Raw genomic sequence first — 25,007 nt, forward strand, 5'->3', positions numbered from 1 at the left:
TGGGGGAACTCACTAAAAGTGCAAATCAGGGTCTTTCTAAAATGTGCAGAGTGGGGACTCACTAAAAGGGCAGAATGGGGACTCACTAAAAGGGCAGAATGGGGACTCACTAAAAGGGCAGAATGGGGACTCACTAAAAGGGCAGAATGGGGACTCGCTCACTTGCAGGACTTGCCTTCATGATGGGGATAGCAGACTAGATACCCTCTTAAAGCTTACACTGAGTGGACAAAACATTAGCAACGCCTGCTCTTTACATGACACAGACTGACCAGGTAAAAGCTATGATCCCTTATTGATGTCACTTGTTAAATCCACTTGAATCAGGTTAAAGGATTTTTAAGCCTTGAGACAATGGAGACATGGATTGTGTATGTGTGCCATTCAGAGGGTGAATGGGCAAGACAAAAGATGTAAGTGCCTTTGAACGGGGTATGGTAGTAGGTGCCAGGCACACCAGTTTGGGTCAAGAACTGAAACGCTGCTGAGTTTTTCACGCTCAACAGTTTCCCGTGTCTATCAAGAATGGTCCACCCCTCAAAGGACATCAACAGTTTCACGTGTGTATCAAGAATGGTCACCACTCATAGGACATCAACAGTTTCATGTGTGTATCAAGAATGGTCACCACTCATAGGACATCAACAGTTTCACGTGTGTATCAAGAATGGTCACCACTCATAGGACATCAACAGTTTCACGTGTGTATCAAGAATGGTCACCACTCATAGGACATCAACAGTTTCACGTGTGTATCAAGAATGGTCACCACTCAAAGGACATCAATAGTTTCACGTGTGTATCAAGAATGGTCACCACTCATAGGACATCAACAGTTTCACGTGTGTATCAAGAATGGTCACCACTCATAGGACATCAACAGTTTCACGTGTGTATCAAGAATGGTCACCACTCAAAGGACATCAATAGTTTCACGTGTGTATCAAGAATGGTCACCACTCATAGGACATCCAACTTGACACAACTATGAGAAGCATTGGAGTGAACATGGGCCAGTATCCCTGTGGAACGTTTTTTGACACCTTGTAGAGTGGGGTGCAACTCAATATTAGGAAAGTGTTAGGAAAGTGTTTGGTACACTCAGTGTAGAGGCTCCACAGAAGAGTCTAGTGACAACGTATTGATAGAGTTGGACCCATAACAAAGTGAGGACCCACAACTCTATTGTGAGGAGGCTAATTGAAATTCATGTAAACTGTTCCCTGGCCCATAGCTGGCCTCCCCCAACATGAGTAAAATAAACGTATCAAACAGGGAATGCAACTAATTAGCATGTCGTTTTGGGACTGCCAGACCATTGACTCACTGAGGTCAAAGCTTAGGGAACTAGTTGGCTACAGCATCAGGGCCAGGTCAATCAGGGCCAGGTCAGATGTGCTCCAAGATGGCCAACATTCAATAAATTGGTGAAAACAAGTCTTTGATGTGTCAAGCGGACTGCTTATTGGCACCTTCAGAGTCCTCTATCTGAACTGGCACTTGAATGAACCCCTCCACAGATTGACAGCTCTGTTAGTTTCCCCCCCAAACAGGTTAGTTAACCCTCTCTCAGCCCTTAGACTATCACAGTGGGCTAGCTGGTAAGGGTTACTAACCTCCCACCTCCCCTTTGTGAGTTAGTCTTTGAGTAGCAATAGATGCTGGTAGTTCCCAGCTCCTCCATCCCTCCTCCCCTCCCTCTCTCTCAGCGCAGGTGGGGTGGGAGGAGAGGAGAGGGTCCAGGGGAGAGAGAGGGGCTGTGGCAGGGGCCTGCTTGCGTTTCATCCTGGGCCTGGTGAAACGGCTCTGTCCCTGGGGTGGGGATTAGACAAAGCGCCGGTGCTCATTTGAAGTGATTGTAATGAGAATATTTAACTCAGGTCAAACACAGATAACACCACTCCTGCAGAGACTGGGGAATAACTCACCCTCTCCTTTATTCACTCACACACACACAAGGCTCAGGACTGGCTGAGTGCACCTGCAGTAAATGGGATCTTTATGTTCTTGGTACCTGTATTTTACTGTGTGCTTTTTACCTGGTATTTACTTAGAAGTTCAACTTATAAATTCCATGGTAAAGTGGTCATTATTCAACTTTTTGTAAGATAATGATGTAAACTACAAAGGGTAAAGCTCCAGGGCCAGTTTTTGGATGTGGATTGTCTTGCCCATTGTCTTTGTCAGTAGCTATTGATTCACACTAGAGACACCTGATGAGGTGGCTCAGCACAGAAACGACATTTTGACCCATGCAATTAGCTACATAGGAAACCAATAGACCCTGATTCCACCCCTGACTAAAACCAGGCTCACTTTGAATAAAAGTGTCTTTCTTCTCTTGTTAGTTTCAACAACTTGACTCCCAGGTCGCACTCACTTTTACCTGACCAGCTCCTGCAGCCTGTCAAGCAACACTAAAACCCTCTTGCCATTCATTTTCAGAGTGACGAATAATAACGGCCAAGAACATTTATCCCGTTTACCTCCGGCGTCGTGCACAAACGTAACCAGCAATCAGAGCTGTGATGAGGTGGGAGAAATCAGGCTGCTGAGGCAGAAGGAAGCACAGCCGCGTGGCTCCGTGTTGTTGTGCGTTGATCATTTCTCTAATCAGGTGGACGGGGAAGCTCGCAGGGGTTAATTGGGAGCACGCTGGAGCCGCCTCGCTTGTGAAATCGTATTTATGGCGCGTCGAACCGTGAGGTCCGTGTGTGAGTGTGATGAATAAGGAGGTGTGCATGCAATGCGTCTGTAATTGTTAGCCAGTCTTCTCAGTTGGACAACAGGACTGGCGACTTCTTTTGTGTTGATGCCAATTGATTTTCTCCTAGTTATTAGTTAGGCTAAACCTTTGGTATTCATGAATGCAATTTCCATCATAAGAAGTTACACAAGATCACAGTGTGAAGTCATGTGCCATACTATGGTCGTTTTCTGTGTTTGTCTGAATCCTGGCTTGAGTGTTCTGTAGTAGGCCCTCTTTATGGTATCCATCAATCTCCATCTAACTCCATGGGTACCCCCACACACCTAAACATATAGGCCCTTATACAATAAGGGTTCCTCTCACTCCCTCCTGTATATCCCCTCTCCTCCCTTTAACCCTGTTCTGCCCCCTCTCTTCAGGGGGGAGCTGTTAGTGTTAGCTAACCTAACGCACCTCCAACACCACAGCAGCAGTAGACAGGCTTTGGTTTATACAAGTGGCCCCAGGGCTACAGCCAGCCAGCCAGCCAGCCTGCAGAGGAAACGGAGAGACGAGAGGGGGGATATTGTGGGGACTGGTGGCCCACTGCTACACCCTGCCTGTAGAGGGAACAGAAAGAGAGAAGAGGAGAGGGGGATAATGTGGATACTGGAGGCCCACGTCTCTCAGGTAGCCACACAGAGGAGAGGAGAGCCAGGCAGCCCCAGCCACGCGCTGAAGGCCTCCCGCTGGGCAGGAAATGTAGGGGAACTGCCTAAGCGGCTAGGCCCCATCAGCTCCCTGCTGCTCGCCGGCTTTACACCACTTCCTTATTACGGTGTTTACCGTTCGCCTTTCACGCCTCTCTGGTCCCCAGCCCTGCGCCAAGCATCTGTGAGAGAGAAGGAGCGGGGGAAAGGAAACATGGTGGAAAGCAGGTCACACCCTCCTTCGACAGTGGCTGAGTGAGTTCCAGATTTTCAGAGTGCGATAGAGAGAGAGCGGGGGGTTGTGCTAGTGAGCCAACTGAATGAAGGGATGAAGTAATGTGATGTATTGCATTATGGAGAAACCAGCATTAAAGAGCAGGGCTGCCCCAATCACATGTACATACACACCATGTCACACACACAAACTCTACTGCAGGCACTCAGCTCAGTCATATATCACAATGTGTCACCTCTATATTTGATTGGATTCAGTTAATACATTATTTCTAGTCAGGCAGGGGGTGTCAGGTGGGTAGAGTGCTTTCACTCCTGACAGCAGGGAGACACACTACAACAATGAAGTACTGACTACAAACACAGACTGTAACATCACCACCATCTGAAACACTGAAATCACAGGGACGGAAACAATATTCTCAGAAAGGACCAAATGTACTGCACCAAGCGCTCTCTGTTCATGTAACATTTGGAGAGATAAATAAATAAAGGAGTTGATTTAACCACCTCAGACAAGTCTGGGAGGAAAAACAAAGTCTGGAAGTTTAGATCTGTGTGACCGTCTGCAGTGATCGGCCAGAGGCTAGAGTACCGTAGCATCGACATCGAGGTTCTCTGTCGTCTCACTGGGTACAGTACCTCAGCACCCTGGGCCAACAGGATGGCCTTTAAGCCTGGTTAAGCAGGGCTCTTCTCCCCCTGTCCCCCTCACCACCCTATCCCTCCCTCCTCCCAGAGCAATGAGTATTGACAAGTGTAGAACTGGGCCCCTCCAGGAGAATACTTTGCTGCGCGCTAAGTGCTAATCTAACATTTATCAAAGCAGAGGCCACATATGTATCGTGTCACACCACACATCACCACACAGGCCTGCCGTCCCTGTCACACTTATTGTTCCCTGTTGTTGTTATTATTCACCATCACCACTAGCTAGGGCTTCACAGTGAAGAAATGGAGCGAACAAATTTAGGTCCCCCCCCCCCCCCCCCCCCCATCGTCCTTCTTCCCTCTCCAAGGCGAGAGGTTGGCTGTTGATACACAATTAGGCCTTAGCTAAAGTTTAATCTGGAGGTAAGTGGTGCAGGCGTTCATGTAGCTGGCATGTTGGGTCGCGATGGGTTTGTTTATCGAGGGGGACAAAGAGGCCGCTCGTCTGCTCTTGTCAATGATTTTTTGTGTGAGTGAATTACAAAATAAAGTGTATGTAACCTGTTATTATTCTGCACTTACGAAGTGGGGTGTAAGTGGATGAAAATTGATCCTGCAAATTGAAAAGGGGGTTAAGTGTTTTTGTCCTATCGACTCCAGCCGAAATGACTTGTATAAAACGCTCATTTCTCTCCCATTAGCAGATGAGGGCCGCAGCCAAGTATTATTTGAGGGCTACATTGTGCCGCAAGCTGGCAGAAGACATTTTGTAGCTGATAATTGCCCACTGACACTGTCTGGAGGGGGAAAACAGATTTGAACTCTGCAAATGTAATCATTTGAAGCCATCACGGCAGTTTTCTGCTAAATGTGGAAGGGTGATTGGTGAAATAGTGTGAAATGGCCACAGCATGAATCATGATCTCCTTGGAAACGATGAAAAGGGCTTCTTTGAAAGAACCTGTCATGTTATCAGATGGACTTATATGTGCTGTTGTTGATGGATAGCTGTGTCGGCATCCATATATGTTTGTTTGACAAATGATTATTGTCCATACCCTGGAATATAACCCAGGCTTACCTTTCCATCTAAAATCTTCCTCATGTTCCTATGACACCCTGCATATCCTTTCTCTCAGGTATTGGAAATACAAATAGTTATCTTTGTGATAAAATGTGCATTAATTGTCTCAAATATAAAGGGCACCTTTCTATATTGCAGGAGGAATCATTTGGGGAGCAAGAGATTCAGAGTGGACCCTTGGTGGTTACCGTGGTCCCTGCCTTACCCAGGGGAGCGGCTGTGGAACTGCACGTCATTGCTGCCCACGACGACCCCAGACACAGGACTTCCTGTCACATGACTACTGAGGTGGCGTGTGGAACCATAGAATGTCATGCCATGCTGTCCAGCGATAGCCAGTGTGCCACTGTATCCTTGGCACTGATGGTGCCCAGCTCTGCGCCAGCTGTCTCAGGGGTGGAAGGGGAGATACTGGTTGCACTGGTTGCTACCCTTCAGAGTGCCATGCAGAAGATTGGTGGTGGGATCTCTCCACTGTGTGCCAGGGTGTTCTACAAGTGTAACAATGCTCTGGCTGGACAGCTTGTAACAGGTAGGTAAACCACACACTCTACACTGCTCGCTCCTCATACATGTAGCAATACATGTTTAAACATTTTCAAATTCAAATGAATTTGAGTTAAATACAATAAAAAAATGTTGGTATAAGGTGATCTTTATGTTACTAAGATCTTATATTAAGCAACCGAGATTAAGCAACCGAGATTGGGTAACTGTCCGCCTAAAACAGTGATATTCCCCCAAAAAATGGAGACCCCATTTTTCCACCAATAATTTCTTGTGACCCCACCCCACCCCCAAAACGTTTTTATTTGTATTTTTACATCAACAAAATTCATTGCATTTTAATCTAAAAGAAACAAATACATATACTCAATACAATAAAAAATGACATATTATCTTTCTCAAAACCTTTGTCCCATACAATAATCTGTACTCTACATTTTTTGTTGCGAATAAAACAATATATATACAGTTCCAGTGAAAAGTTAGGACACACCTCCTCATTCAAGGGGTTTTCTTTATTTTTACTCTTTTCTACATGGTAGAATAATACTGAAGACATCTAATCGATGAAATAACACATTGAATAAAAAAAAAGTAAAACAAATCACAATATATTTGATATTTAGGGGCCTTCCGGGTGGCGCAGTGGTCTAAGGCACTGCATCGCAGTGCTAGCTGTACCACCAGAGACTCTGGGTTTGAGCCCAGGATTCTTCTAACTAGCCACCGTTTGTCTTGATGACAGCTTTGCACAATCTTGGCATTCTCTCAACTAGCTTCACCTGGACTGCTTTTCCAACATTTTTGAAGGAGTTCCCACATATGCTGAGCGCTGCTTTTCCTCTTCTCTGCAGACCAACTCATCCCAAATCATCTCAATTGGGTTGAGGTCGGGGTGATTGTGGAGGTCGGGGTGATTGTGTCATCTGATGCGTCAAGCAGTGCTTACACAGCCTGGAGGTGTGTCCTGTTGAAAACAAATGCTAGTCCCACTAAGCGTAAACCAGATGGGATGGCGTAACGCTGCAGAATGCTGTAGTAGCCACACTGGTTAAGTGTGCCTTGAATTCTAAATAAATCACTGACTGTGTCACCAGCAAAACACCATCACACCTTCTCCTCCATGTTTCACGGTGGGAATCACACATGCGGAGATCATCATCCTTTCACCTACTCTCACAAAGACACGGCGGTTGGAACAAAAAAACGTACATTTGGACTTTCCACCGGTCTAATGTCCATTGCTTGTGTTTCATGGCCCAAGCAAGTATCTTCTTATTACTTGTGTCCTTTAGTCAATCAATCAATGAAATGTATTTATAAAGCCCTTCGTACATTAGCTGATGTCACAAAGTGCTGTACAGAAACCCAGCCTAAAACTCCAAACAGCAAGCAATGCAGGTGTAAAAGCACGGTGGCTAGGAAAAACTCCCTAGAAAGGTCAGAACCTAAGAAGAAACCTAGAGAGTAACCAGGTTATGAGGGGTGGCCAGTTCTCTTCTGGCTGTGCCAGGTGGAGATTATAACAGAACATGGCCAAGATGTTCAATTGTTCATAGATGCCCAGCAGGGTCAAATAATAATAATCACAGTGGTTGTCGAGGGTGCAACAGGTCAGCACCTCAGGAGTAAATGTCAGTTGGCTTTTCATAGCCGATCATTCAGAGTATCTCTACCGCTCCTGCTGTCTCTAGAGAGTTGAAAACAGCAGGTCTGCGACTGGTAGCACGTCCGGTGAACAGGTCAGGGTTCCATAGACGCAGGCAGAACAGTTGAAACTGGAGCAGCAGCACGGCCAGGTGGACTGGGGACAGCAAGGAGTCATCAGGCCAGGTAGTCCTGAGGCATGGTCCTAGGGCTCAGGTCCTCCGAGAGAGAGAAAGAAAGAGAGAAGGAGAGAATTAGAGAACGCACACTTAGATTCACACAGGACACCGAATAGGACAGGAGAAGTACTCCAGATATAACAAACTGACCCTAGCCCCCCGACACATAAACTACTGCAGCATAAATACTGGAGGCTGAGACAGGAGGGGTATGGAGACACTGTGGCCCCGTCCTACGATACCCCCGGACAGGGCCAAACAGGCAGGATATAACCCCACCCACTTTGCCAAAGCACAGCCACCACACCACTAGAGGGATATCTTCAACCACCAACTTACCATCCTGAGACAAGGCCGAGTATAGCCCACAAAGATCTCCGCCAAGGCACAACCCAAGGGGGGGCGCCAACCCGGACAGGAAGACCATGTCAGTGACTCAACCCACTCAAGTGACGCACCCCTTCTAGGGACGGCATGAAAGAGCACCAGTGACTGTAATCGGGTTAGAGGCAGAGAATCCCAGTGGAAAGAGGGGAACCGGCCAGGCAGAGACAGCAAGGGCGGTTTGTTGCTCCAGTGCCTTTCCGTTCACCTTCACACTCCTGGGCCAGACTACACTCAATCATAGGACCTACTGAAGAGATGAGTCTTCAATAAAGACTTAAAGGTTGAGACCGAGTCTGCGTCTCTCACATGGGTGAGCAGACCATTTCATAAAAATTTAGCTCTATTTGAGAATGCCCTGCCTCCAGCTGTTTGCTTAGAAATTCTAGGGACAGTAAGGAGGCCTGCGTCTTGTGACCGTAGCGTACGTGTAGATATGTATGGCAGGACCAAATCGGAAAGATATATAGGAGCAAGCCCATGTCATTCTTTGTAGGTTAGCAGTAAAACCTTGAAATCAGCCCTTGCCTTAACAGGAAGCCAGTGTAGAGAGGCTTGCACTGGAGTAATATGATACATTTTGGGGGTTTTAGTCAAGATTCTAGCAGCCGTGTTTAGCACTAACTGAAGTTTATTTAGTGCTTTATCCGGGTAGCCGGAAAGTAGAGTATTGCAGTAGTCTAACCTAGAAGTGACAAAAGCATGGATACATTTTTCTGCAACATTTTTGGACATAAAGTTTCTGATTTTTGCAATGTTACGTAGATGGAAAAAAGCTGTCCTTGAAACAGTCTTGATATGTTCGTCAAAAGAGAGATCAGGGTCCAGAGTAACGCCGAGGTCCTTCAGTTTTATTTGAGATGACTGTACAACCATCAAGATTAATTGTCAGATTCCACAGAAGATCTTTGTATCTTGGGATCGAGAACAACCATCTCTGTTTTGTCTGAGTTTAAAAGTAGAACATTTGCCGCCATACACTTCCTTATGTCTTAAACACAGGCTTCCAGGGAGGGCAATTTTGGGGCTTCTCCATGTTTCATTGAAATGACGGCTGTGTGTTATCCGCATGGCAGTGAAAGTTATGTTTCCATTATGTTTCCGAATGACATCACCAAGAGGTAAAATATATAGTGAAAACAATAGTGGTCCTAAAACGGAGCCTTGAGGCACACCGGAATTTACAGTTGATTTGTCAGAGGACAAACCATCCACAGAGACAAACTGACAGATAAGATCTAAAGCAGGCCAGAACTTGTCCGTGTAGACCAATTTGGGTTTCCAATCTCTCCAAAAGAAGGTGGTGATCGATGTTATCAAAAGCAGCAATATGGTCTAGGAGCACGAGGACAGATGCAGAGCCTTGGTCTTTAGCAGTGGTTTCTTTGGAACAATTTGACCATGAAGGCCTGATTCATGCAGTCTCCTTTGAACAGTTGATGTTGAGATGTGTCTGTTACTTGAACTCTGTGAAGCATTTATTTGGGCTGCGATCTGAGGCTGATAACTCTAATGAACTTATCCTCTGCAGCAGAGGTAACTCTGGGTCCTCCTTTCCTGTGGCGGTCCTCATGAGAACCAGTTTCATCATAGCGCTTGGTGGTTTTTGCGACTGCACTTGAAGAAACTTTCAAATTCTTTAAATGTTCCGTATTGACTGAGCTCCATGTACTAAACTAATGATGGACTGTCAATTATCTTTGCTTAATTGAGTTGTTCTTGCCATAATATGGTCTTGGTCTTTTGCCAAATAGGGCTATCTTCTGTATACCACGCCTACCTTGCCACAACACAACTGATTGGCTCAAATGAATTAAGAAGGAAAGAAATTCCACAAATTAACTTTTAACAATGTGCACCTGTTAATTGAAATGCATTCCAGGTAACTAATTGAGAGAAGGTCAAGAGTGTGCAAAGCTGTCATCAATGCAAAGGGTGGTTACTTTGAACAATCTCAAATATATTTTGATTTGTTTAACACTTTTTTGGTCACTATATGATTCCACATGTGTTATTTAATAGTTTTGATGTCTTAACTTTTATTCTACAATGTAGAAAATAGTACAAATAAAGAAAAACCTTTGAATGAGTAGGTGTGTCCAAACTTTTGACTGGTTGGCGACCCCACTGCAGACCCCGACTTTGAATATCACTGCCCTAAATCATGTTTGGGGTGACATTGGTAAAGATATTTCCATACATAAAGTTGTGAGAACAACGGTCTAGTAGAAACCAGTCTCTGGAGGGAAGCTCATCTTCCTTTGTGTTTAATTATTGGGAGTCATTTGCTCTCTGTTGTTAAGAACAGCACTGGGGCTGGCAGCATCCTCTGTCATCATTATACTGTTATGCCACCATCTTACTCTCTCAGGATTCTGGTTCCTCATCAAGACAAATATGGAATGGTATTTATTTTCCCCTGCGAGACTCGTTTTGTCTTTAGAAAAGGTCCAACCAACACATTCATCAACCAGACACAGTTGAATCCACGCCAGACCCGACACTTTTACAGTCATTTCTCGGCCTTGACATGTTTTATTGGTGAGGATGAAATTATAATGTGATGAATAGGAATAAACATAGTCGACAACAATATGTCTGGACATAAACATGGGTGTTTGTTTTGTCACATAATTATATGATGGCAATTCATGAAAGGTCATCAGTTCTTGTTCTGAACATCTCAGGAGAGTTTGAAATCTACTCCGTTCACACAAAATAGTGCTGAAATTAAAGGATGCTCTGATATTTTAGTACTGCAATCGTGTTTGATATGAATATGGGCATATAATACAATGTTGTGTTTTAAAATTCAGCAATTTTAATGACGTTGTTGGATCTCAAATATGTAAAATAACACAAGGTCCTTTTGGTATTTTCTTGGTTTATACTGATTCACCAGAAAAATAAGTGTATTTATTTTACTTTTCACACAGACTTAAAAAATTTATTTTAAAAGTCCACAGCTTACCCCTCATTTCATATGTCTATGCTATGTGCTCAGACACTTCCCTTAAGCCAGTTATTGACTCATCATTGAACTGGAATCTGTTACCTTTCCTCAGCACGCACAGCCCCAGCCATGGCCTGGGAGAGGGCCTGTGGCCAGGCAGCCTTCATGGTTCACAGCCCAGCTCCACGCCTAATGCTTTCCAAAAGTCAAAGAAGGAAAAGTAGCACCTCTGGCGCTAGCCATCACAGCCACAAACTGCCACTGTTGTAGCGCAGTGCAACGCCGCTGAAAAATGTGACCCACCCCGAGTCACTATCGCCGCGCTTCACGGCTGATAGACAGACATATGCTCCGGATGAAACCTTTTACATGTTGTCTGAAGATGTTATTTACGTTACAGAGACTCAACAACCCCACATATGGCCTAGTTGTGTCAGATGATTTGCACTTCTAATGAAGTTATTTGTCTACTATTTAACAATATTCTGATAAAAACATTTCAAAAGACTTATTAGTATGTTTTTGTTGTTTTCTATAAATAATGAGTAAAAATGCTGTTACAGATCCACTGAAATTTTGAAAGAAAGGCATCAATTGTTTCATAGAAAATCTATATTTACAGTGCATTCGAAAAGTATTCAGACCCCTTGAATTTTCCACATTTTATTACGTTACAGACTTATTCTAAAATTCCTTTTATCATTTGTGTTACCCTCCTCAATCTACACACAATACCCCATAATGACGAAGCAAAAACTGGTTTTTAGAACTGTTTGCAAATGTATAAAAAAACAAACTGAAATATACATTTACATAAGTATTCAGACCCTTCACTGCTGAAGCACCTTTTGCAGTGATTACAGCCTCGAGTCTTCTTGGGTGTGATGCCACAAGCTTGGCACACCTATATTTGGGCAGTTTTTCCCATTCTTCTCTCCAGATCCTCTCAAGCTATGTCAGGTTGGATGGGGAGCTTTGCAGCACAGCTATTTTCAGGTCTCTCCAGAGATGTTCGATCGGGTTCAAGTCCGGGCTGTGGCTGGGCCACTCAAGGACATTCAGAGACTTGTCCCAAAGCCAGTCCTGCATTGTCTTGGATGTGTGCGTTGTTGTCCTGTTGGAAGGTGAACCTTCGCACCAGTCTGACATCCGGAGCTTTCTGGAGCAGGCTTTCATCAAGGATCTCTCTGTACTTTGCCCCATTCATCTTTCCATCGATCTTGACAAGTCTCCCAGTCCCTGCCACTGAAAAACATCCCCACAGCATGATGCTGCCACCACCATGCTTCACCGTAGGGATGGTCTCAGGTTTCCTCCAGACGTGACGCTTGACATTCAGGCTAAAGAGTTCAATCTTGGTTTCATCAGACCAGAGAATCTTGTTTCTCATGGTCTGAGAGTCTTCAGTTGCTTTTTGGCAAACTCAAAGCAGGCTGGCATGTGCCTTTTACTGAAGAGTGGCTTACGTCTGGCCACTCTACCATAAAGGCCTGATTGGTGGAGTGCTGCAGAGATGGTTGTCCTTCTACAAGGTTCTCCCATCTCCACAGAGGAACTTTGGAGCTCTGTCAGAGTGACCATCAGGTTCTTAGTCACCTCCCTGACCAAGGCTCTTCTCACCCGATGGCTCAGTTTGGCCAGGCGGCCAGCTCTAGGAAGAGTCTTGGTGGTTCCAAATATATATATACAGTACCAGTCAAACGTTTGAACACACCTACTCATTCAAGGGTTTTGCTTTATTTTTTACTATTTTTGACATTGTAGAATAATAGTGAAGACATCAAAACTATTAAATAACACTTATGGAATAAAGTAGCCACCTTTTTCCTTGATGACAGCTTTGAATACTCTTGGCATTCACTCAACCAGCTTCACCTGGAATGCTTTTTCAACAGTCTTGAAGGAGTTCCCACATATGCTGAGAACTTGTTGGCTGCTTTTCCTTCACTCTGCGGTCCAACTCATCCTAAACCATCTCAATTTGGTTGAGGTCGGGTGATTGTGGAGGCCAGGTCATCTGATGCAGCACTACATCACTCTCCTTGGTCAAATAGCCCTTACACAGCCTGGAGGTGTGTTGGGTCATTGTCCTGTTGAAAACAAATGCTAGTCCCACTAAGCATAAACCAGATGGGATGGCGTAACGCTGCAGAAGGCTGTAGTAGCCACAATGGTTACCGCCTTGAATTCTAAATAAATCACTGACAGTGTCACCAGCAAAACACCATCACACCTCCTCCTCCATGCTTCACGGTGGGAATCACACATGCAGAGATCATCATCCTTTCACCTACTCTCACAAAGACACGGCGGTTTGAACAAAAAATCTCAAAGTTGGACAGATTTCCACTGGTCTAATGTCCATTGCTTGTGTTTCATGGCCCAAGCAAGTCTCTTCTTCTTATTGGTGTCCTTTAGGCGTGGCTTCTTTGGAGCAATTTGACCATGAAGGCCTGATTCACGCAGTCTTCTTTGAACAGTGGATGTTGAGATGTGTCTGTTACTTGAACTCTGTGAAGCAATTATTTGGGCTGCAATCTGAGGTGCAGTTAACTCTAATGGACTTATCCTCTGCAACAGAGGTAACTCTGGGTCCTCCTTTCCTGTGGCTGTCCTCCTGAGAGACAGTTTCATCATAGTGCTTGATGGTTTTACGACTGCTCAAATCTTCCTCATTGGCTGACCTTAATGTCTTAAAGTAATGGTGGACTGTCGATTCTCTTTGCTTATTTTAGCTGTTCTTGACATAATATGGACTTGTTCTTTTACCAAATAGTACTATCTTCCATATACCACCCCTACCGTGTCACAACACAACAGATTAAAAAAACTTTTAAAAAACTAGGCAAGTCAGTTAAGAACAAATTCTTATTTTCAATGACGGCCTAGGAACAGTGGATTAACTGCCTGTTCAGGGGCAGAACGACAGATTTGTACCTTGTCAGCTCGGGGATTCGAACTTGCAACTTTTCGGTTACTAGTCCAACGCTCTAACCACTAGGCTACCCTGCCGCCCGATTGGCTCAAACGCATTAAGAAGGAAAGAACTTCCACAAATGAACTTTTAACAATGTGCACCTGTTAATTGAAATGCATTCCAGGTAACTAATTGAGAGAAGGTCAAGAGTGTGCAAAGCTGTCACCAAGGCAAAGGGTGGCAACTTTGAAGAATCTTAAAAATATATATATATATTTTTTTTTTATATATATATATTTTTTATATATAAAAAAAAAAAAATGTTTATATATATATATATATATATGTGTGTATATAAAAATGTTTAAAAAATATATATTTAAAAAAAATATATATATATATATTTTTTTTTTAAATATATATTTTTTAAACATTTTTATATACACACACACACACACACACTACCGTTCAAAAGTTTGGGGTCAATTAGAAATTTCCTTGTTTTTGAAAGATAAGCACAGCAAAAAATGTTATGGAATATCCACATAGGCGTACAGAGGCCCATTATCAGCAACCATCACTCCTGTGTTCCAATGGCACGTTGTGTTAGCTAATCCAAGTTTATCATTTTAAATGGTTAATTGATCATTAAATCAAATTAAATTGTATTAGTCACATTCGGAGCACAGGTGAGTTGAGGTAATATGTACATGTAGGTAGAGTTGTTAAAGTGCCTATGCATAGATGATAACAACAGAGAGTAGCAGCGGTGTAAAGGAGGTGCAATGCAAGTAGTCTGGGTAGACATTTGATTAGATGGCTTGGGGGTTGAAGCTGTTTAGAAGCCTCTTGGACCTAGATATGGCGCTCCGGTACCGCTTGCCGTGCGGTAGCAGAGAGAACAGTCTATGACTAAGGTGGCTGGAGTCTTTGACAATTTTTAAGGCCTTCCTCTGACACTGCCTGGTATAGAGGTCCTGGATGGCAGGAAGCGTGGCCCCAGTGATGTACTGGGCCGTTGGCACGACCCTCTGTAATGCCTTGCTGTTGGTCGCTGAGCAGTTGCCATACCAGGCAGTGATGCAACCAGGATGCTCTCGATGGTGCAGCTGTAGAACCTTTTGAGGATCTGAGGACCCATGCCAAATCTTTTCAGTCTCCTGAGGGGGAATAGGTTTTGTTTTGCCCTCTTCACGACTGTCTTGGTGTGCTTGGACCATGTTAGTTTGTTGGTGTTGTGGACACCAAGGAACTTGAAGCTCTCAACCTGCTCCACTGCAGCCCCGTCGATGAGAATGGGGGCGTGCTCGGTCCTCTTTTTCCTGTAGTCCACAATCATCTCCTTTGTCTTGATCATGTTGAGGGAGAGGTTGTTGTCCTGGCACCACACGGCCAGGTCTCTGACCTCCTCTCTATAGGCTGTCTCGTCGTTGGCGGTGATCAGGACTACAACTGTTTTGTCATTGGAAAACTTAATGATGGTGTTGGAGTCGTGCCTGGCCGTGCAGCCATGAGTGAACAGGGAGTACAGGAGGGGACTGAGCATGCACCCCTGAGGGGCCCCTGTGTTGAGGATCAGCGTGGTGGATGTGTTGTTACCTACCTTTACCACCTGGGGGCGGCCCATCAGGAAGTCCAGGATCCAGTTGCAGAGGTAAGTGTTTAGTCTCAGGGTCCTTAGCTTATTGATGAGCTTTGAGGGCACTATGGTGTTGAAAGCTGAGCTGTCGTCAATGAATACAATTCTCACATAGGTGTTCATTTTGTCCAGGTGGGAAAAGTCAGTGTGCAATAGAGATGGCATCATCTGTGGATCTGTTGTGGCGGTATGCAAATTGGATTGGATCTAGTGTTTCTGGGATAATGGTGTTGATGTGAGCCATGACCAGCCTTTCAAAGCACGTCATTAGAAAACCCTTGTGCAATTATGTTAGCACAGCTGAAAACTGTTGCCCCGGTGCACAACCTAGCAAGAGGACAGGTACATTAGAGTATCTAGTTTGAGAAACAGACGCCTCACAAGTCCTCACCTGGCAGCTTCCTTAAATAGTACCCGCAAAACACCAGTCTCAACGTCAACAGTGAAGAGGTGACTCCGGTATGCTGGCCTTCTAGGCAGAGAAAAAGCCATATCTCAGACTGGCCAATAAAAATAAAATATTTAAAAGAACACAGACACTGGACAGAGGAAGATTGGAAAAAAGTGTTATGAACAGACAAATCTAAGTTTGAGGTCTTCGGATCACAAAGAAGAAGATTCATGAGAAGCAGAAAAAAATGAAAATATGCTGGAGGAGTGCTTGACGCTATCTGTCAAGCATGGTGGAGGCAATGTGATGGTCTGGGGGTGCTTTGGTGGTGGTAAAGTGGGATATTTGTACAGGGTAAAATGTATCTTGAAGACAGAAGGCTATCACTCCATTTTGCAACGCCATGCCATACCCTGTGGACGGCGCTTAATTGGAGCCAATTTCCTCCTACAACAGGACGATGACCCAAAGCACAGCTCCAAACAATGCAAGAACTATTTAGGGAAGAAGCAGTCAGCTGGTATTCTGTCTATGATGGAGTGGCCAGCACAGTTACCAGATCTCAACTCTATTGAGCTGTTGTGGGAGTAGCTTGACCGTATGTACGTAAGAAGTGCCCATTAAGCCAATCCAACTTGTGGGAGGAGCTTCAGGAAGCATGGAGTGAAATCTCTTCAGATTACCTCAACAAATTGACAACTAGAATGCCAAAGGTTTGCAAGGCTGTAATTGCTGCAAATGGAGGATTCTTTGATGAAGCAAAGTTTGAAGGACACAGTTATTATTTCAATTAAAAATCATTATTTATAACCTTGTCAACATCTTGCCTATATTTCTTATTCATTTTTCAACTCATTTAATGTATGTTTTCGTGGAGAACAAGGACATTTCTAAGTGACCCCAAACGTGTGTGTGTGTGTGTGTGTGTGTTTTCCACGAAAACATATATATATATATATATATATATATATATATATATATATATATATATATATATATATATATATATGACAAAATGACACACTGGAAATGGCCACTGGGATGGATGGCACTGCTGTAAGCAGTGTAGACTAGAGCACCTCGGTTTAGCGGGCTGTCTTCCTTCCCCATAGAGAGGAGCCTGGCTGCACCCGCTGTGCTTGGCCTCTCGGCCACATTGTTCACTCACCTCGGCCTAAATAAACAATTTTCATGAGCCAATGCCTGCTAATTATGTTCTCGTTTAGCGGTTAATTTGAACCAGTTTGGAAGGCAGTGTAGCACAACTAAAACCATGGACGCAGCTCTGGGCTCTCTCTCCCCTGCTTAAAAGCCCCATAAGCCCAGCAGGCATTGGCAATTTCACACAAAATGCCCCTCTTTCTATCCTGTTCTCTCTCTCGCTGTGCCTGACCACAACAGTACTCTAATCTCCCTGCTACCCAGTCATGTATATATTTACGTATTTATTGATTAAAATGAAAAACAAAAAGGTAATGCTAATGCTAAATATTGTTGGTATTAATGATGGGCAAACGATGCATTTCAAAATGTGGAGATTTAACAGGCGCATGCAGACCGGGTTTTTACCCCCTGTGTTGGATGTGAAGCAGAATAATGGCTGGTTCCCTTGGGTAGATGGTTTAGTTCCATCCCATTGCTAATGTGATTGCTTTTAGGATCCTGCTTAATGGCCTCTGTCCCCTGCACCTCGCAACCAGGCTCCCCACTTCTCTGGGTGGTGGAACGGCTGTGTGTGGGGAGGGTTCTTTCAGCAGCACACATACTACACACATGTAGTGTACACACACATGGACGGATGGTCACTCCATTTTCACCTTCACCCCTCGCCTTGGTCCCAGGCACACAAAGGCCCTGTCTGCTTCAAAGCTCAAAGACTAAAAAGGCCTTCATAGGTGTGATGAAGGCTTTGTCTCTTCTCCCCTAATGTTACCATTACTCTCTGTGATCTCCCTGCCTCTCTCTGTTGTCTCCACTTGATCTCCAGAGGGTCCTACATCCCAGGGTGAAGCCTCACGCTCAGATAACAACCATATTTAGCCTTTTCATAAAATAGGAAAAAGGCTGTGTGTTCAGTGGGGGCATTTTAAGCCGTCGCACATATTAGCTAATTAGCCTGTACGGGTTCTTTGTGTGTGTGTTTGGCGTGCTGCGTTCTGCTCTAATGAAAGACAATGAGGCTTATTAAATGGCACTGAACAGTGCTGGTAACCTTTCTGTCCTGATTTCTCTCCACAAGTTCATCATGGTGACAGAACTTCTCTGCTCTTACACTGAGGCTTGCTATTGAAACTGGCTATAGTTCACTATAGATGAGTCTCTATAGATTGTAACTTCATTGAATTAAATGTAAATTCAGTGTGAATGTAACCACAGATTGACAGTTAGTGACACAGGTTTTTGAAGCTTTGATATAGTCATTTAGCAGTTATTTTTTATCCTAAGTGACAAAATGGCATGCTCTAAACTCAACGTATGTGGCTCACGTGGGAATCAAACCCACGACTAGGGCTGTTGCGGTGACCGTATTACCGTCACACCGGGCGGTCGGTCACGAGTCATGAAGGCAGTGAAATTCCAATTGACCGTTTAGTCACGGTAATCAGGCTTCTCCAAGCTCTGATGCTGCTGATCTTCATTAGTAGCCTACCAAACTTGCTAACTGCCTGGTACTCAGCACTCTATTGTCCCTCTAATCACTCTGACATCAATGCAAATGTATTCGAAAATCTAATCAAACACTTAATGAGAGCCCATGAGCTCATGTTGCGCAACATTTCAACATGCTATTCAATTGCGCGAGAAAACCGAGTGATGGCCTCTAATTAAAAAATAGCAGGATCAGCTTTCTATAGGCAGGGCCTACTATATTTATTTCTCAACTTTCCTATTAAGCACATTGCTTATATTTACAACAATAGCCTACCTGGCTGGCATGAAAATGAACCACAGGGAAAAGCATCCTCCATTCATTATATAAGTGCATAGGTCCATTCTAAATCAAAACACATTTCACACATATATTATTTAGTATATGTAAAGACAAGATTAAATTAAGAATAGTCTGATGGGTGACAATATTAGCCTATCACTTGTGAATTATATATTATCATTTGTGAATGATGCCCATCATAAGAAACAATGCCTTTTTTTGCGACTTTTTCGAATCATAGTTGCACACCTCATGTAGCCTAGCCCATAGGTCTATATGTTTTAATAAGGTTTGTATCACACCTCATGTAGCCTAGCCCATAGGTCTATATGGTTTAATAAGGTTTGTATCACACCTCATGTAGCCTAGCCCATAGGTCTATATGTTTTAATAAGGTTTGTATCACACCTCATGTAGCCTAGCCCATAGGTCTATATGGTTTGATAAGGTTTGAATCACACCTCATGTAGCTTAGCCCATAGGTCTATATGTTTTAATAAGGTTTGTATCACACCTCATGTAGCCTAGCCCATAGGTCTATATGTTTTAATAAGGTTTGTATCAAATAACTTCTTAAAATGAAGCACATTATTCCCCTTTACAAGGGGTGTAGATCCTAACTGGCATACATAAGCAGCGCGTGAGTTTCAAGTTTGGGGAAGATAATATTCACCATAAATGTTCCTTTTATAATAAAAGCATTACATGGATAATTGCATTTGCGGTCACTTATGAAAATGGTGTTTTCCTCTAATGGAACATTTGCGTCTCCTACCATGTGTACATTGCTGAGCTTATAATGTGAGTGATGCCTAATATTTTATCAACATTTTACATTCTGATCTGTTGCTTCAGCCACATTGCGTAAAAACGTTTTTTGATGCTAGTGGTTGTATTAATTAATCTATCGCATCCCACCACTGTCCCAGACTATGTCTGGAATATTTATTTCTCACACAGAATAGAATAGGTCAACCTTTGTACTATGGGGAATAGTAGATTGACATGGGCTAGTGATTTTGCTGTCCGTTAGGCCTACTCATATTGTTGGCTGACAAAGTAAATGTGGACAGTTCTTCCGATATCTTCCATATGCACCTTGGAATTGGATAAGGATGCGTGCAGTTGCGTCCCCGATGTGTCTGTCTTCACTTGTAGCCTGTGAGAAAGCACTCAGGGAGAAGCATACAACGGCCACTGGCCGCAAAAGGCTTGGATTCTTTAGGGTGAACACAAAGGGGATGCCGCCATGAAATTCTAGGCATTTTCAAGTGATTGTGAAATTGTAAATGAGTGACTGATGTAGTGTGTACAGCCTTCGCAAAAAAACAACGCAGAGCTCATGACTTTCAATAAACCTTTTTCAAATCATCATTAGTCGCATCATGCAGCCTTACAATGTATTAAAAATAAAAAAATATAGCCCAACGTTTGTAGAACAACTAAAGTTAAATTAATAACTCTATTTTAAGCATATAGCAATACATATTTCTGCGCTCAACACAGAACAGCCGTATGTGCGCACTCCCCCAAATCATTTGAAGAGAATATCCTTTCTATTTTATTAAGCTTTGTTCAATTGTATTATTAATGCTATAAAATAATGCCACGGAATTCTAAGAAAATCTTGTCTGCTATATGAACTTGTGTAGCCCACAGCCATATGGCATAGCCAGATCAGGACCTAACATAAGGACCTAACATAAGGACAACTCAGAGTATGCTATTCTGTTCTTATGATATATACTACATTTTCATTATATCATGTTTCTTTAGATCAGTCTAAAATAAATAATGGATTTATTGTGATGGTGTAGGCTATATTACTGGGATATATTAGGCTTTTAAAAATGTAGATGTTCCAAAGGTCTGCATCAGTGGCTTGTAGTCTATGCGTGGAAGCCAGGAGATGCTAAATGTGTTTATGTTAATTACCGGTCAATTACCGTGAGGCCGACAGTTATTTGCTTGACAATCACTGGCTGACGAAATGTTGTGGCCGCCACAGCCCTACCCATGACTCTGATGTCCCAAGGACCATACAACAACCATCTGAGCCAATGGTTCCAACCAACTGATATCTAGATACACTTAGCTACCACATCCCAACAACATATCACATCCCAGTGACCACACCATGACACACTCAACACACTGTTAGACCTATGGAACTAACAAGCCCATGAAAGCCATCCATTCGAGGCCAGGGCAACACTTGTGACTATTAGGGGCTGAGGAGCAGGAGAGGACATGGCGGCCACATCATCCCAGTGGGCCACTGCTAAATGGACAGGCTGTCAACAAGGAGACAGCCAAAGACACTCTCACATGTCCACTGCCTGTCTGTCTGTAGACACACACCAACACACTAACCCTCTCGAACAATCTCTCAGCTCCGCTCAAGCTGAGAGCCAACCGTCCCAACACAGCTTCCTTACATCCCAACACGACAGGGGGTGCAGGATCTATTCCACTAGATCCCCCCACAACAAGCTGCTGCTCATTTGTTCATTGGTTTAAGTGTGTGTTGGGGAGGTAGGTTAGGGGTTTGGGATGTAGGGGTGTGTGTGTGTGTGTGTGTGTGTGTGTGTGTGTGTGTGTGTGTGTGTGTGTGTGTGTGTGTGTGTGTGTGTGTGTGTGTGTGTGCGCACTTGTGTGTGTGCACTTGTGTGTGCACTTGTGTGTGTTAGAATGCCTGTGTGTGTATTCTGTGTGTCTTGGGCAGGGGGTGTGTGGGTTCAGTAGCTTACAGTCCAGCCCTTGCTGACCATATGTCTGCACTGCAGGGAGTTGAATGGGGGGCTATACAATCTGCCGGGGATTTGAGAATGTCAATATTCTGTGAATGGGCCTGTGTTCCCTGGTTGAAGGGTTAAGTGCAGCCTCGGTCCCGGGGCAGCCCCACTGGGACGGACATCTTAGGGCCTCGTGCCTGATCCTAAGATCCTGAGGTACAAGCAGATTTACAGCTTTTCAATGGGGAAGTCAGATGATATTAACAACTTTTTTCTCTCTTCACATCTCTCTTTCCCTCCTCCTACTCCCCCGCCTTTCTCTCTCTCCCTCCCTTACCAACTCCCCCCCCCCCCCCTCTCTCTCACCCCCTACTTCACCGCCTCTATCTCTCTCCCAGGACTTGAGGAATGTTTGAGGACCACTCTAGGCCAGGCCAGCCCATCTGTGGCCTTTGCTCCAGTCCTAGACTTGCCTGACTCTGCTGTCCTCCACCTGTCCTGCTGGCTCAGTCTGTAGAGAGTGAGACCTATCTGGACAAGAGAAACCACTCTCCCCCATCCACTGCACAGAACTACAACTCTAGAGGAATGCTAAAGGAGGGACCATGATCCACCCAGAGAGAGGGACTTGAATGTTCCTAGAGACCACTTATATTACAGACTTCATTTGGACACACACCAACCCTTTGCTTGATGGCTTTACTATTTGTTATTGACGTGTGTGAATGTGCTGATGTAGTATGTTTCTGTACATATATGTATAATTGCGTACATATGAGTATAGAGGCTTACTTAAGACACTAGGCTAGTAATCCACTGTATCCTTCAAACAAGGCTTCCAACAGCTGTCACTCTGAAACAGAGAGCATTTATGAGACAGATCTAATGTACAGTACAGGACAGTACAGCCCACATGCCACAGCACCAGAGAGCTGCAGTCAGTGTATCCCAGACCACGAGCTAATAGCTACTATATATCCCTGCATCTTCCACTGTTATCAATAGATTCACACTTAGCAAGCTAACACCCCTAATAAAATCCTAGGTTGTAGAAAAGCTATACATTGATTTGTTTTTAGGGTGTTATGCATTGTTTGTGTCTGCCTGGTGTTTGGCACGGCCAGAGACTGGTTATTACAATAAGCAATCAGAACCAAGCACCTGAAAAGATTAAGCCTCTTTATGTTGCCCATTGATTCTAACACAGTGTGGTTTATAGGAGAGGGTCGTTCCCCTAGCCTACACACAGCTGCAGGGCTGGCGTCCACACAAAGAGAGCGGAGGAGTGTGTGTTTGTGCACTATATATAGTGTGTGTGTTTGTGCGTGCGTGCGGGGTGTGAAGAAAACAACACCATTAACTATTGCTCCTGGAACATTTATTTTCTCAAACATTATGAACCGTATTGACGAGCTCAATTGGAATGCATCTTTACTCAGGCTCTATCCTCTCCATTGTGCTGGTGATGGAGGGAACAGAGTGGGCTATTGATCTCAACCATCTATCTGTTGTTTTCATTGCTCTTATCAAAAATTGAACAATAGAGGCAACCAACAGCGCCTGAAGATTTTAATGAAGGTTAAAAAAAAACAGACAAGCAATTATCTATGAGGCTGAGCAAAATAACGCACCACTATAATACATGTTAAGATTCACCATGTAGGTTTAGTCTACCTAAAGGAAATGCAAGGGCACATATGGAATATACCTTGAGAGGGAAAATCATGTATAAAACAGCAGCACCGCTCAATTTAACAATGTGTATAAGTTCCTTATTAAAATGCTGAACACATGTTGGAAGTTTACTCTTCTCTTTTTCTTTGTTGAACTGTGAGTCCAAAGCATTCCTTTGCCTTATTGAAATACCAAGCAGTTCTCTGGGTAGACACCCCAAGGTAGGAATCTTGTGGTTGGTACAATCCTACATCCTGTTTTACACACTCTTTAATCTGAATGTGGTAGGCCTACAGGGATAATGTCAGCGTTTTAGAATGAGTCAACAATGGCCCAGCCATAACATTTGGTGCCAAACACAGACAGACAACCACTTGTCGATCACCACAGAAAGCGATTATTTCCCAGACATGCAGACAGACACAAGCAGAGACATCAAGCATGTTGTCACACCCCTGGACATGGGCTTGCACATACAGTAAGGCTACTGTACAGACTGTGTTGTCTGTCTAGACTAACTGCTCAATGTTATCACCTCTGCCCTCTCAAAAAATGAATAAAGACAGGGTGACATTTTTATTTTTCCTTGTATTCTTTCTTTGTGTGTTAAAAAAATCTACATCGTCTACTTAAGAAACTGGCAGCCAGCTCACACACAAGCTAGTAGTTGTTGTGGCTAACATTGTCCTTTGTGTGCAGTGTACCAGCCTGCGGCCCATGTCATTGTGGCCAGGCACATGGACTTTGACTGTGTGTTAGCTTCTTCAGGCTACTCAGGCTGGTTTCGCAGCTCCCTTCCCCCTGGCAGTTGTCTACAGTGGGGGAGAGCTTGTCAGGATATCTCTGGGGCTTCAGACACTGGCCACAAATCCACAGTGATTTATATGATTATCATGTTTTGAATCTTTTTGAAAGTGTTCTTATTTGTGTTTCTTGATTCACAATTGTGAATACCAGCAACCATCATGAGACATGTATCACTGACATGTACTCCTTCATACAGCTTGATGATGAAGCAGTTTATTGAGTGGTGTGTGCATCCCTCTTGTGGCTGATTTTATGAACTGCAGCCAAATAAGCGGCTCAGTTGAGTTTCCTGGAGGCCTACAGTTTGTTTGTCTATTTATTTGTGTATTTTTGCATCTCCAAGTATTTAGTCAAGCACCCAATCCAAGGGTGACTGAGCTCAGGCAGTAAACAGTAAGCTTCCAGACATCTTCAAAACTAGAAAGCCACTCGGTTAATTGGTCCATCTTGAATTAAACTACAAGATGTGGGACATCGAAGTAGAGGATGATGTAAACATATACTTCTATAGTTGGATTTCCAATACCTTTTCCCCTTTTTTTGGGCTATTTTTTATTATCTCTGACTAATTGTAGACAGGTGTGTCTATGACTGATCGTGCCAGTATACAGTGTCTAGGTCAGTTCAATGAGTCCAGGGGCAGATTTGGATTGTGGATAGAATCTTAATCTGCAGTAAAAAATAAATCTAGAGATGAGGTTGTGTAATTAGTTTGTGTCTCCATTGGTGTGCTAAACCAACCACAATCCTATTACAAATAACTCATTCAAAGAGTTGTAGTGGATTTCTGGTTTGTTTTTGGTTTGTTATTATCACCTCGGATAGTTAAATAAAGGTTAAATAAAATAAACGTAATAGATACTGCCACTAAAGT

The 25,007-nt window shown here is 43.8% G+C and overlaps 1 protein-coding gene across 4 annotated transcripts in view; it reads left to right on the plus strand.

Annotated features, from left to right (window-relative positions):
* dph6 (diphthamine biosynthesis 6) overlaps positions 1-23,457 on the plus strand; it is an 85,404-nt gene extending 61,947 nt beyond the window's left edge. For 3 of the 4 annotated variants that reach the window (XM_031828785.1, XM_031828787.1, XM_031828786.1), the window contains exons 14-15: positions 5,507-5,900; positions 11,151-11,543. In XM_031828785.1, the coding sequence (XP_031684645.1) occupies positions 5,507-5,900; positions 11,151-11,308 (552 nt within the window). In that variant the 3' untranslated portion in view covers positions 11,309-11,543. Of the gene's footprint in view, positions 1-5,506; positions 5,901-11,150; positions 11,544-22,050; positions 22,185-22,374 lie in introns of those variants that run through there. The other variant, XM_031828788.1, reaches the window with a different exon arrangement.
* Positions 23,458-25,007: the final 1,550 nt, after the last annotated feature.

The sequence above is a fragment of the Oncorhynchus kisutch genome, linkage group LG7 (assembly GCF_002021735.2).
Source record: "Oncorhynchus kisutch isolate 150728-3 linkage group LG7, Okis_V2, whole genome shotgun sequence".
Lineage (NCBI taxonomy): Eukaryota > Metazoa > Chordata > Actinopteri > Salmoniformes > Salmonidae > Oncorhynchus > Oncorhynchus kisutch.